General features: G+C 41.1%; 1 protein-coding gene across 2 annotated transcripts in view; it reads left to right on the top strand.

Moving 5' to 3' along the window:
- The first annotated feature begins 8,530 nt into the window (after window positions 1-8,530).
- LOC109865275 (sphingosine kinase 1-like) overlaps window positions 8,531-16,293 on the top strand; it is a 31,818-nt gene continuing 24,055 nt past the window's right edge. Inside the window, exon 1 of one of the 2 annotated variants that reach the window (XM_020453378.2) lies at window positions 8,531-9,628. Coding sequence is in view for 1 of the 2 variants with exons in the window: in XM_031799060.1 (XP_031654920.1) it covers window positions 11,170-11,602 (433 nt within the window). In the remaining variant the exon portion in view is untranslated. Of the gene's footprint in view, window positions 9,629-10,783; window positions 11,603-16,293 lie in introns of those variants that run through there. The other variant, XM_031799060.1, reaches the window with a different exon arrangement.

Here is a 16,293-nt window from a genome sequence, read left to right as displayed (position 1 = left end):
CTATAATACGCTTGTATAATGTTTTCATGTACACATTTGGCAATTGTTTTCCTATTTGAATTGAACAGAAACCATATTAGGCCTAATCATAAACGAGTAGGGGCCTACAGGTGTCATGAAAGTGGTGACAGATTTACGTCATAATGGCCAAGGTTCTAATTCCTAATTCTATGGGCCAAGATTGTAAATCAAATGGTTAGCAGATGTTAATGCGAGTGTAGAGCAATGTTTGTGCTTCTAGTTCCGACAGTGCAGTAATATCTAACAAGTAATCTAACAAATTTACAACGACTACCTTATACACACAAAGTAAGGGGATGAATAAGAATACTGTATTTACATATTGTAACGGTTCTCTTTAGTTGAAGGAGAGGCGGACCAAAATGCAGCGTGATGATGATTCATGTTTCAGACTGCCCACCCCAACTCACGCCCTGACCATACTAAATAATGACAAAACAAAGGAAATAAAGGTCAGAAGGTGACAGTACCCCCCCCCCAAAGGTGCGGACTCCGGCCGCAGCGCCGGACAGGCGGGAGACTCCGGTAGCAGCGCCGGACAGCCGGGAGACTCCGGTAGCAGCGCCGGACAGCCGGGAGACTCCGGCAGCAGCGCAGGACAGGCGGGAGACTCCGGCAGCAGCGCCGGACAGGAGGAAGGCTCCGGCAACGCTGGACAGGCGGGAGCACCTGTAAGGATGAGCCGGAGAGACAGCCTGGTGCGGGGGGCTGCCACCGGAGGGCTGGTGCGTGGAGGTCGTGACGAATAGACCGGACCGTGCAGGCGCACTGGAGCTCTTAAGCACCGAGCCTGACCAACCTTACCAGGTTGAATGGACACGCATAACACGGTGCCTGCCCGGTCTCTCCAGCCCCCCGGTAAGCACAGGAAGATTGCGCAGGTCTCCTACCTGGCGTAGCCATACTCCCTGTGAACCCCCCCCCCCCCAACTGATGACACCTGCCTCTGATTGAGAACCATACTAGGCCGAAACATAGAAATACCCAAATCATAGAAAAACAAACAGACTGCCCACCCCAACTCACGCCCTGACCATACTAAATAATGACAAAACAAAGGAAATAAAGGTCAGAACGTTGACACATATAAAGATACGGATGCGCATTAGATGGTATAAGATGGTATAAAATGCAGTATATACATGTGAGATGAGTAATGTAGGATATGTAAACATAATTAAAGTTACATTATTTAAAGTGACTAGGGATACCATTATTAAATAAATGTATTCAAGTGGCCAGTGATTTGAGTCTGTATGTTGGCAGCAGCCTCTCTATGTCAGTGATGGCTGTTTAACAGTTTGATGGCCTTGAGATAGAAGCTGTTTTTCAGTCTCTCGGTCCTAGCTTTCTGGATGATAGCGGGTTGAACACGCAGTGGTTGTTGTCCTTTATGATCTTTTTTGCCTTCTGTGACATCGGGTGCTGTAGGTGTCCTGGAGGGCAGGTAGTTTGCCCCCGTTGATGCGTTGTGCAGACCGCATTACCCTCTGGATAGCCTTGCGGTTAAGGGTGGTGCAGTTGCCATACCAGGCGGTGATACAGCCCGACAGGATGCTCTCGATTGTGCATCTGTAGAAGTTTGTGAGGGTTTTCGGGTACAAGCCATGCTGTCTGTGTGCGTGGACCATTTCAGTTTGTCTGTGATGTGTACGCCGAGGAACTTAAAACTTTACACCTTCTCCACTACTGTCCCGTCGATGTGGATAGGGGGGTGCTCCCTCTGCTGTTTCCTGAAGTCCACGATCATCTCCTTTGTTTTGTGGATGTTGAGGGAGAGGTTATTTTCCTGACACCACACTCCGAGGGCCCTCACCTCCTCCCTGTAGGCTGCCTCATTGTTGGTAATCAGGCCTACCACTGTAGTGTTGTCTGCAAACTTGATGATTGAGTTGGAGGCGTGCATGGCCACGCAGTCATGGGTGAACAGGGAGTACAGGAGAGTGCTGAGAACGCACCTTTGTGGGGCCCCAGTGTTGAGGATCAGCGGAGTGGAGATGTTGTTTCCTATCTTCACCACCTGGGGGCGACCCGTCAGGAAGTCCAGGACCCAGTTGCACAGAGCGGGGTTGAGACCCAGGATCTCAAGCTTAATGATGAGTTTGGAGGGTACTATGGTGTTGAATGCTTAGCTGTAGTCAATGAACAACATTCTTACATAGGTATTCCTCTTGTCCAGATGGGAGAGGGCAGTGTGCAGTGGGATGTCGATTGCGTTGTCTGTGGACCTATTGGGGCAGTAAGCAAATTGGAGTGGGTCTAAGGTATCAGGTAGGGTGGAGGTGATATGATCCTTGACTAGTCTCTCAAAGCACTTGATGATGACCGAAGTGAGTGCTACGGGGCGATAGTCAATAAGTTCAGTTACCTTTGCTTTCGTGGGAACAGGAACAATGGTGGCCATCTTGAAGCATGTGTGGACAGCCGACTGGGATAGGGATTGATTGAATATGTCTGTAAACACACCAGCCAGCTGGTCTGCGCATGCTCTGAGGACGCGGCTTGGGATGCTGTCTGGGGCGGCAGCCTTACGAGGGTTAACATGTTCAAATGTTTTACTCCTGTCAGCCACGTTGATGGAGAGCCCACAGTCTTTGGTAGTGGGCCATGTCAGTGGCACTGTATTGACCTCAAAGTGTGCAAAGAAGTTGTTTAATTTGTCTGGGAGTGAGACGTTGATGTCTGTGACGGGGCTGGTTTGTGCTCGGTTTGATTCAAGTCGCCTTGCCATGATTAAATGTGGTGGTTCGCGCTTTCAGTTTTGCACGAGTGCTGCCATCAATCCACGGTTTCTGGTTAGGGAAGGTTTTAATAGTCACAGTGGGTACAACATCTCCAATGCACTTCCTAATAAACTCACTCACCGAGTCAGTGTACACGTCGATGTTATTGTCTGAGGCTACCCGGAACATATCCCAGTCCACGTGATCGAAGCAATCTTGAAGCGTGGAATCCGATTGGTCAGACCAGTGTTGGATAGACATAACCATGGGCGTGTCCTGTTTTAGTTTCTGCCGAAAGGAGGGGAGCAACAAGATGGAGTCATGGTCAGATTTGCCGAAGGGAGGGCGGGGGAGGGCATTGTATGCATCGCGGAAGTTAGAGTAGCAGTGGTCCAATGTTTTGCTCGAGCGGGTACAACAATCAATGTGCTGGTAAAAATTAGGTAGCCTTGTTCTCAGATTAGCTCTGTTAAAATCCTCAGCTACAATAAATGCATCCTCAGGATATATGGTTTCCAGTTTACGTCGAGTCCAGTGAAGTTCTTTCAGGGACGTCAAGGTATCTGCTTGGGGTGATATACACGGCTGACTATAAGTGAAGAGAATTATCTTGAAAGATAATGTGGTCGGCATTTGATTGTAAGGAATTCTAGGTCAGGTGAACAAAAGGACTTTACTTTGTGTATGTTATGATTACACCATGAGTCATTAATCATGAGGCATACACCCCCGCCCTTCTTCTTACCAGAGAGATGTTAGTTTCTGTCAGCGCGACGCATGAAGAAACCCGGTGGCTGTACCGACTTTGACAAAGTATCCCGAGTGAGCCATGTTTCCATGTCGCTCTGGAAGGCGACGCGTGCCCTATTTTCATCCACCTTGTTGTCTAGAGGCTAGACATTGGCGAGTAGTATGCTCGGAAGCGGTGAATGGTGTGCTTGCCTTCTAAATCTGACCAGGAGGCAGCTCCGTCTGCCTCTCCTGCAGTGACAACATTGTTTTGGGTCGGCCTCTGGGATTAGATCCAATGTCCAGGGTGGAGGTCCGAACAAAGGATCTACTTCGAGAAAGTCATATTCCTGGTCGTAATATTGGTAAGTTGACGTCACTCATATCCAATAGTTCTTCCCGGCTGTATGTAATAACACTTCAGATTTTCTGGGCTAACAACGTAAGAAATAATACATTAAAAAACATCTCCGTTGGCGCCATCTTGTCTTAATTGAACCACTTAGCTAAATACACACACATCTCTTCAGACCCTCTCTGCCTCTCAGGAGAGCTGGAGAGAGGAGAAGGGAGATCTTGAGAGACGGATCAGAGAAGTCGAGAGAGAGATGGCCGACTATAAACTCTTCGATGTTCTCCTGGAGTACATCAAGAAAGAGCAAGAACTCAAGCTGAACACTCTCCGGGAGACCCTCCGGGCCTTAGACAAAGAAGATCTCCATGCTGCCATGGCCAAGGAGGAGAAGTGGCTGGCCAGTCAAAGATGAATGAAATGAGAAACAAACACTCTCCATCAGGTCATAGGTCGAAACATAAAACATGATGGGGAAGCTCAAGCAGCAAGAGAAGGGACTCGAACACACAAATGGCCATTAAGCTACAGCTGGCTGAAAAGAGACTTTAAACAGAGGCTCAGAGCTCTGTCAAACCATAGATGACTGGATAAAGGATGAATCCAAAAGAAAACAAGCCATGGCCCACCTCGAGGCTCAGTCCGCCAATCAGGAGGACACATGGAAGTTAGAGGGAGAAGAGCTGGAGAGGTTGAGAGAGGCAGAGAAGGGATGGATGAAGAAGGAAAGCGAGAAAGAGGAGGAGGAGGAGGAGATCAAGTCCCTTGTGCTGTCCCCGCTTATGAATATCTGGATATCAAAAAGCATATTGATTAATTTGTTAAGAAATTAAGAATTAAAACGGGCTTATTTTGTAGGAATAGGTCACGGCTTTCATTAAATAGCAGAAAACAAACCATTCAGTCAACATTCATACCAGTTATGGACTATGGCGATATTGTCTATATGAATGCAGCCGCCACTGTCTTGAAGCCATCTGACGCAGTTTATCATAGCGCACTAGGCTTTATTGTGGGCGTTAGGTTCAGTACACATCACTGCATTCTGTATCAGAAAGTACTGTAGGTTGGCCCCCTCTCTGAGTCCCGTAGATCAACTGATAGTAATGTTTTTTTTTTATAAAGCCTTCCTGCATAAACTTCTGCTGTACCATACTCCATTGTTAACAGAGATGGCTAACTATGGAGATCCCTTTGATCTCCACTGAGTTAGGTAAATCTGGTTTAAGTTTTTTTTTCACCTTACTTGTGGAAAACTCTTCATGGGTCTCTAAAATGTGATGAATTGGTGCCTCTGGGGTCATTCAAAAGGATTGAGGACCTTTTACTGAAGGATGTTTTGTTTTCTATGATTGTGTTTTTCTTTTTGTGTATCGATTTTGTGTATCGATGTGTATAATATATTGATGTGTATAATATATTGAGTATAGTGTATCGATGTGTATAATATATTGAGTATAGTGTATTGATGTGTATAGTGTATTGATGTGTATAATGTATTGATGTGTATAGTGTATTGATGTGTATTGATGTGTATAATATATTGATGTGTATAGTGTATTGATGTGTATAGTGTATTGATGTGTATAGTGTATTGATGTGTATAGTGTATTGATGTGTATAGTGTATTGATGTGTATAGTGTATTGATGTGTATAGTGTATTGATGTGTAGTGTATTGATGTGTATAGTGTATTGATGTGTATAATGTATTGATGTGTATAATGTATTGATGTGTATAGTGTATTGATGTGTATAGTGTATTGATGTGTATAGTGTATTGATGTGTATAATGTATTGATGTGTATAGTGTATTGATGTGTATAGTGTATTGATGTGTATAGTGTATTGATGTGTATAGTGTATTGATGTGTATAGTGTATTGATGTGTATAGTGTATTGATGTGTAGTGTATTGATGTGTATAGTGTATTGATGTGTATAGTGTATTGATGTGTATAATGTATTGATGTGTATAATGTATTGATGTATATAGTGTATTGATGTGTAGTGTATTGATGTGTATAGTGTATTGATGTGTAGTGTATTGATGTGTATAGTGTATTGATGTGTATAGTGTATTGATGTGTATAGTGTATTGATGTGTATAGTGTATTGATGTGTAGTGTATTGATGTGTATAGTGTATTGATGTATAGTGTATTGATGTGTAGTGTATTGATGTGTAGTGTATTGATGTGTATAATGTATTGATGTGTATAATGTATTGAATGTGTATAGTGTATTGATGTGTATAGTGTATTGATGTGTATAATGTATTGATGTGTATAGTGTATTGATGTGTATAAATGTATTGATGTGTATAGTGTATTGATGTGTAGTGTATTGATGTGTATAATGTATTGGATGTGTATAATGTATTGATGTGTATAGTGTATTGATGTGTATAGTGTATTGATGTGTATAGTGTATTGATGTGTATAGTGTATTGATGTGTAGTGTATTGATGTGTATAGTGTATTGATGTGTATAATGTATTGATGTGTAGTGTATTGATGTGTATAATGTATTATGTGTATAATGTATTGATGTGTATAGTGTATTGATGTGTATGTGTATTGATGTGTATAGTGTATTGATGTGTATAATGTATTGATGTGTAGTGTATTGATGTGTATAGTGTAGTGTATAGTGTATTGATGTGTATAGTGTATTGATGTGTATAGTGTATTGATGTGTATAGTGTATTGATGTGTATAGTGTATTGATGTGTATAGTGTATTGATGTGTATAATGTATTGATGTGTATAGTGTATTGATGTGTATAGATGATGTATAGTGTATTGATGTGTATAGTGTATTGATGTGTATAGTGTATTGATGTGTATAGTGTATTGATGTGTATAGTGTATTGATGTGTATAGTGTATTGATGTGTATAGTGTATTGATGTGTAGTGTATTGAGTGTTATTGTATTGATGTGTATAGTGTATTGATTGTAGTGTATTGATGTGTATAGTGTATTGATGTGTATAGTGTATTGATGTGTAGTGTATTGATGTGTATAGTGTATTGATGTGTATAGTGTATTGATGTGTATAGTGTATTGATGTGTATAGTGTATTGATGTGTATAGTGTATTGATGTGTATAGTGTATTGATGTGTATAGTGTATTGATGTGTATAGTTGTATTGATTGTGTATAGTGTATGATGTGTGTATAGTGTATTGATGTGTATAGTGTATTGATGTGTATAGTGTATGATGTGTATGTGTATTGATGTGTATAGTGTATTGATGTGTATAATGTATTGATGTGTATAGTGTATTGATTGTGTATAGTGTATTGATGTGTATAGTGTATTGATGTGTATAGTGTATGATGTGTATAGTGTATTGATGTGTATAGTGTATTGATGTGTATAGTGTATTGATGTGTATAGTGTATTGATGTTGTATAGTGTATTGATGTGTATAGTGTATTGATGTGTAGTGTATTGATGTGTATAGTGTATTGATGTGTATAGTGTATTGATGTGTATAGTGTATTGATGTGTATAGTGTATTGATGTGTATAGTGTATTGATGTGTATAGTGTATTGATGTGTATAGTGTATTGATGTGTATAGTGTATTGCTGTGTATAGTGTATTGATGTGTATAGTGTATTGATGTGTATAGTGTATTGATGTGTATAGTGTATTGATGTGTATAGTGTATTGATGTGTATAGTGTATTGATGTGTATAGTGTATTGATGTGTATAGTGTATTGATGTGTATAATGTATTGATGTGTATAGTGTATTGATGTGTATAGGTATTGATGTGTATATGTATTGATGTGTATAGTGTATTGATGTGTATAGTGTATTGATGTGTATAGTGTATTGATGTGTATAGTGTATTGATGTGTAGTGTATTGATGTGTATAGTGTATTGATGTGTATAGTGTATTGATGTGTAGTGTATTGATGTGTATAGTGTATTGATGTGTATAGTGTATTGATGTGTAGTGTATTGATGTGTATAGTGTATTGATGTGTATAGTGTATTGATGTGTATAGTGTATTGATGTGTATAGTGTATTGATGTGTATAGTGTATTGATGTGTATAGTGTATTGATGTGTATAGTGTATTGATGTGTATAGTGTATTGATGTGTATAGTGTATTGATGTGTATAGTGTATTGATGTGTATAGTGTATTGATGTGTATAGTGTATTGATGTGTATAGTGTATATGATGTGTAGTGTATTGATGTGTATAGTGTATTGATGTGTATAGTGTATTGATGTGTATAGTGTATTGATGTGTATAGTGTATTGATGTGTATAGTGTATTGATGTGTATAGTGTATTGATGTGTATAGTGTATTGATGTGTATAGTGTATTGATGTGTATAGTGTATTGATGTGTATAGTGTATTGATGTGTATAGTGTATTGATGTGTATAGTGTATTGATGTGTATAGTGTATTGATGTGTATAGTGTATTGATGTGTATAGTGTATTGATGTGTATAGTGTATTGATGTGTATAGTGTATTGATGTGTATAGTGTATTGATGTGTATAGTGTATGATGTGTATAGTGTATTGATGTGTATAGTGTATTGATGTGTATAGTGTATTGATGTGTATAGTGTATTGATGTGTATAGTGTATTGATGTGTAGTGTATTGATGTGTATAGTGTATTGATGTGTATAATGTATTGATGTGTATAATGTATTGATGTGTATAGTGTATTGATGTGTATAGTGTATTGATGTGCTCATTTGTAAAAGAGGCCTTGGTCTCAGCATGACTCCCTGTCAAACTAAAGATTCTTATAATATAAATGAAAATGGTTCAACAGGAGTAGGACGGTCCAGCTGCAGGAAGCTCTGGAAGAAAATGTACAGACATTTGACTAATCTTCCATAGATTGATTTATACATTAGAACTTCATTGGAACATGTCAAACAGGAAGAGGATGAGGATGATGTTGTCCTGCAGTGTTTATTAGTGAGGGTAATACTGTGTCTCTGTTTCAGAACCAGAATAGCAGCAAAGTCTGTCTGAAAGCCCTCTGGGTCAAGAAGAAGACGCCAGAGAAGAAACCAGAGGGAACAGAGAAGAAGAAGAAATGGTTGACATAAATTAAGAGGGGGGGTGGAGGAGTATTAACAGGAATGGTCTATCGTGTATCAACCCTTTGATATGTCATAATAACGATACAAATTAATCAACAGGAATGGTCTATGGTGTTTTGATCCCTTGAAGAGGGAGTTCACTGTCCTAGTCAGCTTAGACCCTGTGCTGATGGGGTCTAAGCCAGTTACTATTAGCGGACATAGAGTGCCCTATCTTAAAATGTACACAGTTAAAATGCTTTATACTCAGTTTACAATACACTTTGAGTAGAGTACTTCAATCCATCAGTTGATAGGTCCTACTGAGTTATTAGGTTCTGCAACATCAGAGCCCAAATTGTCTTTGCTGTTTTTATCCACACACTGTTTCGATGACTAATTTGATAAAAGGGTAATTACACTGAGATAGATGTTCTCCCCCATTCTGACACCCCGGCGACGGGCTTGTGGTAGAATAGAGTGTCTTGATGCCAAAACCAATTAATCACACCCTCTTTATCTAGAGCTGAGAGAGCGAGAGAAAGAGAGAGAGAGTTCATTATCAAATGAAACCAGAGGCCTCCTGTATGAAACTGCCCTGACCCTCTCCTCTGCCACAACAACCATGGTTATAGCAGACCCTGGACCAAGTCGCAGCTGATCAATCCAAGTCTGTCTCGGCAGCTTGCAAGGGGTTCGAGCCATTGCTGCATCTTCAGTACAACGCCGTGTCAGTGTAAGTACAACAGTGCTGATAGGTTTAGCCTAAACTGTTATAAGGTGTAATGCATATTACACGTCATTATCAGGCTTTTAAAAACAATGCATGTAACAGCTCCATAGCAACACTCAATATCAACACAGAGTGTTGCTGGGACATTTTTTTCAAATAATAAAATAAACATTGATGATCATCACATGACATATTAAGAGTTTATTTCCCAAATGTTTTATTTTTTACCTATTTTTCAGATGTATGTTTTTTCATCAGAAACTATTATTGCTTACCTTCATGTGTGTGTGTAAAATATTACCTTTCTCCGATTTTTTATTCATAGACTTTGGATTTGTATGAAATTGTGTTCTGTTGCAAAACGCTATATATCTATTGTTTAGCTGGAATGTCATTTCATATCCTGTATGTTTGACTGTGATATGTGGTTCTTTTACTGAGCTACAGTATCTTAACATGTTTGCATTTCATGTAAGTTGCGCTGAATCAGACCATCTGCTTAATGCATAAAAGGTCCAATCTAAATGATTTACATACAGATCTCAAATTACTTGATTGAAAAAGGTTTAGATATTGACATCACAAAGGTATCATTTATGTCTTTATTAAAAATGTAGCTATTTGATACATTTGACTGTAAAACCTGGCAGTCTACTTATTTCTCTGAGAGTGAGACATATTGCATTTAGCAAAAAACATGGTTATTTGTGAAGTGAAGTTACCAACATTTCTGAAAACGGATATATAGCGTTTTGGAATTAAACTCTTAATTTCTAGAGAAAGCAACATTTGCCACTGAGGTTTACTGACCAACACATTAAAATAACCTATGATACGCACTGGCATGCCGCACTAAGTGGCAGAATCCTCCACTCCCTCTTTCTGATACTAGTGGTGGACCCCAAATGGTGACAACACAAGCTCAACTTCCTCCAAAGAGCGCGCTGTAAACACAGACCGCAGATAAGAGATATTGGGATGAAGAGCTGAGACGAATGTTAGACTACTGCATTCCTTTCCTCTTCACTCTAGTCTAGGCAAATTTGGAATTTCCCCTGAGATTCTACTGATATAACAAGTGTACTTTGCCCTCCACTTTTCCGCTCCCCATTTCCTGCGCGCTTGGTGCGTTGATTAGCGAAGAGAAGCCCATGCAGACTACATTCTTTCGAAATGACACAATGGTCATACACTTTGTAGACAAGGTCTGATGAAAAATTCTTAACATAATGTAATTCGTTGACAGGTCCCATGTGAAATATACTGTTAAAAAAAAGTGTATCTTATTTCGTGGGCAAATCTAGACAATCACTTTTGGTACAGGCGCCGTCCACAACGCTTTAATTGTCGTTCCTCAATTCTATCACTAGAGAGCGACCTGACACATTTTTCAAATGGCAAAAAATCTTAATTGCGTTGAAATCACTCGCAGTCTCTTGCCCTGCGGACCGCTTGCTTCTTCCGCCGGTATATGACTGTGTGCGTCCCCCTATCACGCGCAAGCAGGTCTGCGGATCGCGTCCCTTCCTCCCTCTGCGCGCAGGATGGAACCGAAGATAACCGAATCGGACCCTCCATCATATCGCAACGGAATCACCAAGGTTCTGCGGTACGGGGAATTCACGACCACGGGCAACCGAAAGGTGAGGTACGCGGTGAGTTTAACCGAGAGGGACCTCACCATTCAGAAGATCACGTCAACACCTGCGGGACGGAGCAAGGTGGTTTTCAACTTGAGGGATTGTGTCGGCTGCCGGGCTTTCAGCGCAGATGACAACGCGGACGCGGGAGCGTACTTCTCGGTCTATTTCTACCCTTTTAAAAGACGATGGATGAGCTCTGGGGTGGCCAGGCAACGTGTCGAGCAGTGCTTTCGGGTGGCCCTGTTCCAGGACCCACGCGCCAACCTGGAGGAGGCAGAGAAATGGGCTGGCACCATCCGGGAGAGCTCTGTTCGTCAGCAACATTTGAGAAATCGTGAGCAAGTCATTAATTAAATGAGTTAACCATATAGTATCGTATAATTTTCTCATAAGCGGTTGAAAGTGCTGTGTGTGCTTATCGCATTCATGTTATTTATGAAGTCGGTATACCTGTCTAGTGCACATTATTTAGTCATAGACAAAGGGTTGTTTTTGCGTAATCTAGTCTATTGCTGTGGAGCAAGTTCCGCACTTTCTTATCAGTGTCATCTGTCTCAGGCTATTCTATTACCTTTTAAAACTAATTTCCGTAAATGAATAAAACAATAGGACTGGTCAGACAGACTCAATTTACAGAATGTTCACTAAGCAACCTTTAACAGCCCAAAGTAACAACAAAACGGCATCTAGAATAACAATAACCATCTCAAACTTGGCTTGATGATTAGTTGACTAATTGAATCAGGTGTTTAGGGTTAAAACTAAAATGTGAAACGTCTGGGAGAGGGTTGAGAAATCCTGATCTAGACCAGGGCTGCCTAACCCTCTTCCTGGAGATCTACTGTCCTGTAGGTTTTCAGTCCAACCCTCTTCCTGGAGGTCTACTGTCCTGTAGGTTTTCAGTCCAAACCGAATTAAGCATCTCTGATTCAGTCTTGTTGAGCAGCTAATTAGTAGAATCAGGTGTTTTAAATTAGGGTTGGACTGAAAACCCACAGGAGGGTAGATCTCCAGGATCAGGGTTGGGCTGAAAACCTACAGGAGGGTAGATCTCCAGGAAGAGGGTTGGACTGAAAACCTACAGGGCAGTAGATCTCCAGGATCAGGGTTGGGCAGCCCTGGTCTTGGCAACAGGCCTACTAAAGGTATGAGTGCTAAGGGATATAAGTCTATAATTACTCTAGTGGGAAAAATGCACTTTAATTGGAAGGTTCAGAAACAAGGGTCAACCCACGTCATTGTCTCTTACCTTGTAGACATGGTAACAATGCAGGGAACCAATAAAAGATTGATCCGTTCAGAAGGAAAGTGCCATGTAAGTCTATAGTCATCCAATTACACTAACTTAACAGATGAAGGTAGCCTATAAACCGAGATGATGGGAATTCTTTAGAGAGGCTTTGTCAAAGGATGTGAGCTATTGAAATTCCTCAGCAAAGTGAGGTATTTCTATTTACGCAATGCATTAATATATACCTGTGTGCCGTCACATCTAGTGGTGGGGGAGCGGTGGGCTGCTGCACAATCTAACTACAACTGTTCAAACTGTCCAATGATCAAGCTGTCCAATGATCAAGCTGTCCAAGAAGCAAGATAGTGGAGTGATGAGCTAGAAGTCAACTTTGCAAGATACTGTACTATGGATATTATAGTTCCCTTTGAAACTTGACAATGATATCGCCTCAACGTTGACACAACCATTTTATTACCATAAAACAACATACCATTTTAGGGAGCCGTATCGCTTGTTCATCTGCCTGTAAATCAACATATCCCGCGGCACCCATGTCATTACAGTGCATCTGTAGCGTGAAATGGAACTGAGTCCCAAATGGCACCCTTTTGCATGGGCTCCAGTCAAAAGTAGTGCACTGTGTAGGGAATGGGGCACCATTTGGGACACAGTGCGGATAAATGAATAAGACAGGCATCATTGTCCCATACCTCAAGGGCCTCTCCTTTCAGCAACAAAGCAGGTCACTTCCAGCACACTCAATACCATTACTAATATCTTACCCAGTGGCCCCTTCGACAAACCAGATCCACTGCATGGACAACAGCATGCATTACAATAGACATTTAGAGGTTTGGGGTATAGTAATGAACATGGTGTAATCATACAACATAGCATATTAAATGTTATTTAATACTAGGATGACAGCATATTGTTATTATATATCATTTCACACATTGATATTCTATTGGAGTTGACTGGGTGTAATAATATACTATTGTATGTTATTGATCCTGGTTGAAACGGATCAATATACCACGGATTTCCACTGCTACAGCATTATCTTTTATTCCCAATGCTAAGGGGCGTGGTTTAGCTTCTAGTTATTGTTTTTTTTCTAGGAAAATAGGTAGCATTGAGTTCTCTGTGTTCATACATCTGTTCCTCTGCTTCAAAAGCAAGAAGAGAAAGAGGGAGATGGAAAGTCGCGTGTGTTTTTTTTCACTAGGAGGCCCCAGCAGTGAGACAGCAGTCCTTTCCCTGAGGACTCTTGTCGGATGTTCTCCAAGATGAGCCTTGACGTGCTGTCAAGACCTCTGACCTAGCCCATCTCTCTCTCTCTCATTCATTCACTCACTCACGCATGCACACGCATGCACACGCATACACACACACACACACACACACAGACACCTCTCTCTGGGGCCTTCCCTGTTTAGACCCATGGGCTCACAGCAGCTTAGTGTTTCAGGCCACTCAGTGAAAATTATAGAAGTAAAAAGAGGAATTACAACACACTCACACAATCTGGACGGAAAATCAGCTAAATGTCATTGTCACTCAATAGTGTTGATAGGAATTTGGATCTGTTTCTTCTCAATGTACAGCACATTGAATGAGAATTGAATTACATCTGTATAGCAATGAAAAGAAAGTGAATGTCCTTATCCGTTTATGGCATGCTGTGTTCTTTTCGTGTTCTCTATTCGGCTAATGACACAACAATGCCTCAATCACGTTTCAACGAAGACCAAATCCAATTTTATTTGTCACATACACATGGTTAACAGATGTTAATGCGAGTGTAGCGAAATGCTTGTCTATTATCATCTATGAGAAGGGCAGTCTCTCACTATGTGGTTGTGGGTTTTTCACGATGGGTATCCAGCTTCCTCTACACACAGCTTTATCTGTAAGGTATCATGGCTATAATCTGCTGTTATGTTACGTTGCATGTTTACAGACCATGTACTGTAAGGCATGTAAGCTGCAAGTCTTTAGTTATTAAATCTGAGTGATAGTTTAATTCTATCAAATGCGAAAGTCTTGTCAGTTATAGGTTATAAAAATACGTAGCGTTTTTACTTCAGTCGTTTGTTTTAATTCAACACAACTATCTCACCCCACTGCCGAAGTTACCCAGGAGACACCACTCAAGAGGAGAATGACAGCCAGTGGGTGGTTAGATCCTCTCCGCTCCTCTCTCTCACTTTGTCTCGCGCTGACTTTACGCTCTGTATCTTTCCCTCATCTCTCTCTCCATCTGCATCTGTGCCATTCTCTCTATCCTTCTTTATCTTTCCCTCATCTCTCTTTCCATCTGCATCTGTGCCATTCTCTCTATCCTTCTTTATCTTTCCCTCATCTCTCTCTCCATCTGCATCTGTGCCATTCTCTCTATCCTTCTTTATCTTTCCCTCATCTCTCTCTATCTGCATCTGTGCCATTCTCTCTATCCTTCTTTCTTTCCCTCATCTCTCTCTCCATCTGCATCTGTGCCATTCTCTCTATCCTTCTTTATCTTTCCCTCATCTCTCTCTCCATCTGCGTCTGTGCCATTCTCTCTATCCTTCTTTATCTTTCCCTCATCTCTCTCTCCATCTGCGTCTGTGCCATTCTCTCTATCCTTCTTTATCTTTCCCTCATCTCTCTCTCCATCTGCGTCTGTGCCATTCTCTCTATCCTTCTTTATCTTTCCCTCATCTCTCTCTCCATCTGCATCTGTGCCATTCTCTCTATCCTTCTTTATCTTTCCCTCATCTCTCTCTATCTGCATCTGTGCCATTCTCTCTATCCTTCTTTATCTTTCCCTCATCTCTCTCTCCATCTGCATCTGTGCCATTCTCTCTATCCTTCTTTATCTTTCCCTCATCTCTCTCTCCATCTGCGTCTGTGCCATTCTCTCTATCCTTCTTTATCTTTCCCTCATCTCTCTCTCCATCTGCGTCTGTGCCATTCTCTCTATCCTTCTTTATCTTTCCCTCATCTCTCTCTCCATCTGCATCTGTGCCATTCTCTCTATCCTTCTTTATCTTTCCCTCATCTCTCTCTATCTGCATCTGTGCCATTCTCTCTATCCTTCTTTATCTTTCCCTCATCTCTCTCTCCATCTGCGTCTGTGCCATTCTCTCTATCCTTCTTTATCTTTCCCTCATCTCACTCTCCTTCTCTTTCCCCTTTTTCTCTCCCCCATCTTTCTCCCAATCTCTGAATCCCTTTCGCTATCCTCTCTCTTTCTCCCCCTCTCTCTCCATGTCTCTCTTTCTCCCCCTCTCTCTCCATGTCTCTCTTTCTCCCCCTCTCTCTCCATGTCTCTCTCTCTCGCTCGCTCTCTCTCTGAGAACAAATCACCAGACCAGGCATCTCCTCCCTAGACACCCTTTGTGGTCGGTCTGGTTTGAGTCACAACTCAGCCAGGATCTGCTCACTCGCTCGAACACACTGCCCCGCTGTTGTGTACAAGACTATTCTATTTGTGTTTGTCTTGGTGAGGTACCATCAGACGCATTTAGGTTGGTGAGGGACTGTTCATGTAGGTATACAAATACGATTTCAGGATCGATATGAAAAATATATATATGATAGGGGAAGTAAAACAGCCTACACAAGACACATCTGATTTGTATCTTACCAGCACAAATACAGACAGTTAAGCTAACTACATTTAGTGGATGTGCTAGCCTATGACAAATCCATTCAATATTAAGGCTAGGCTTTAACATCATATCACAATATTTTTGACAGTATTCGATGTTTCTGAGTAATACAAGTTCTAAATATGTTTTATGACC

This window comes from Oncorhynchus kisutch, linkage group LG20, assembly GCF_002021735.2.
Source record: "Oncorhynchus kisutch isolate 150728-3 linkage group LG20, Okis_V2, whole genome shotgun sequence".
Lineage (NCBI taxonomy): Eukaryota > Metazoa > Chordata > Actinopteri > Salmoniformes > Salmonidae > Oncorhynchus > Oncorhynchus kisutch.
Note: the sequence above shows the minus strand (reverse complement) of the source record. Positions and strands in the feature narration are given on the sequence as shown.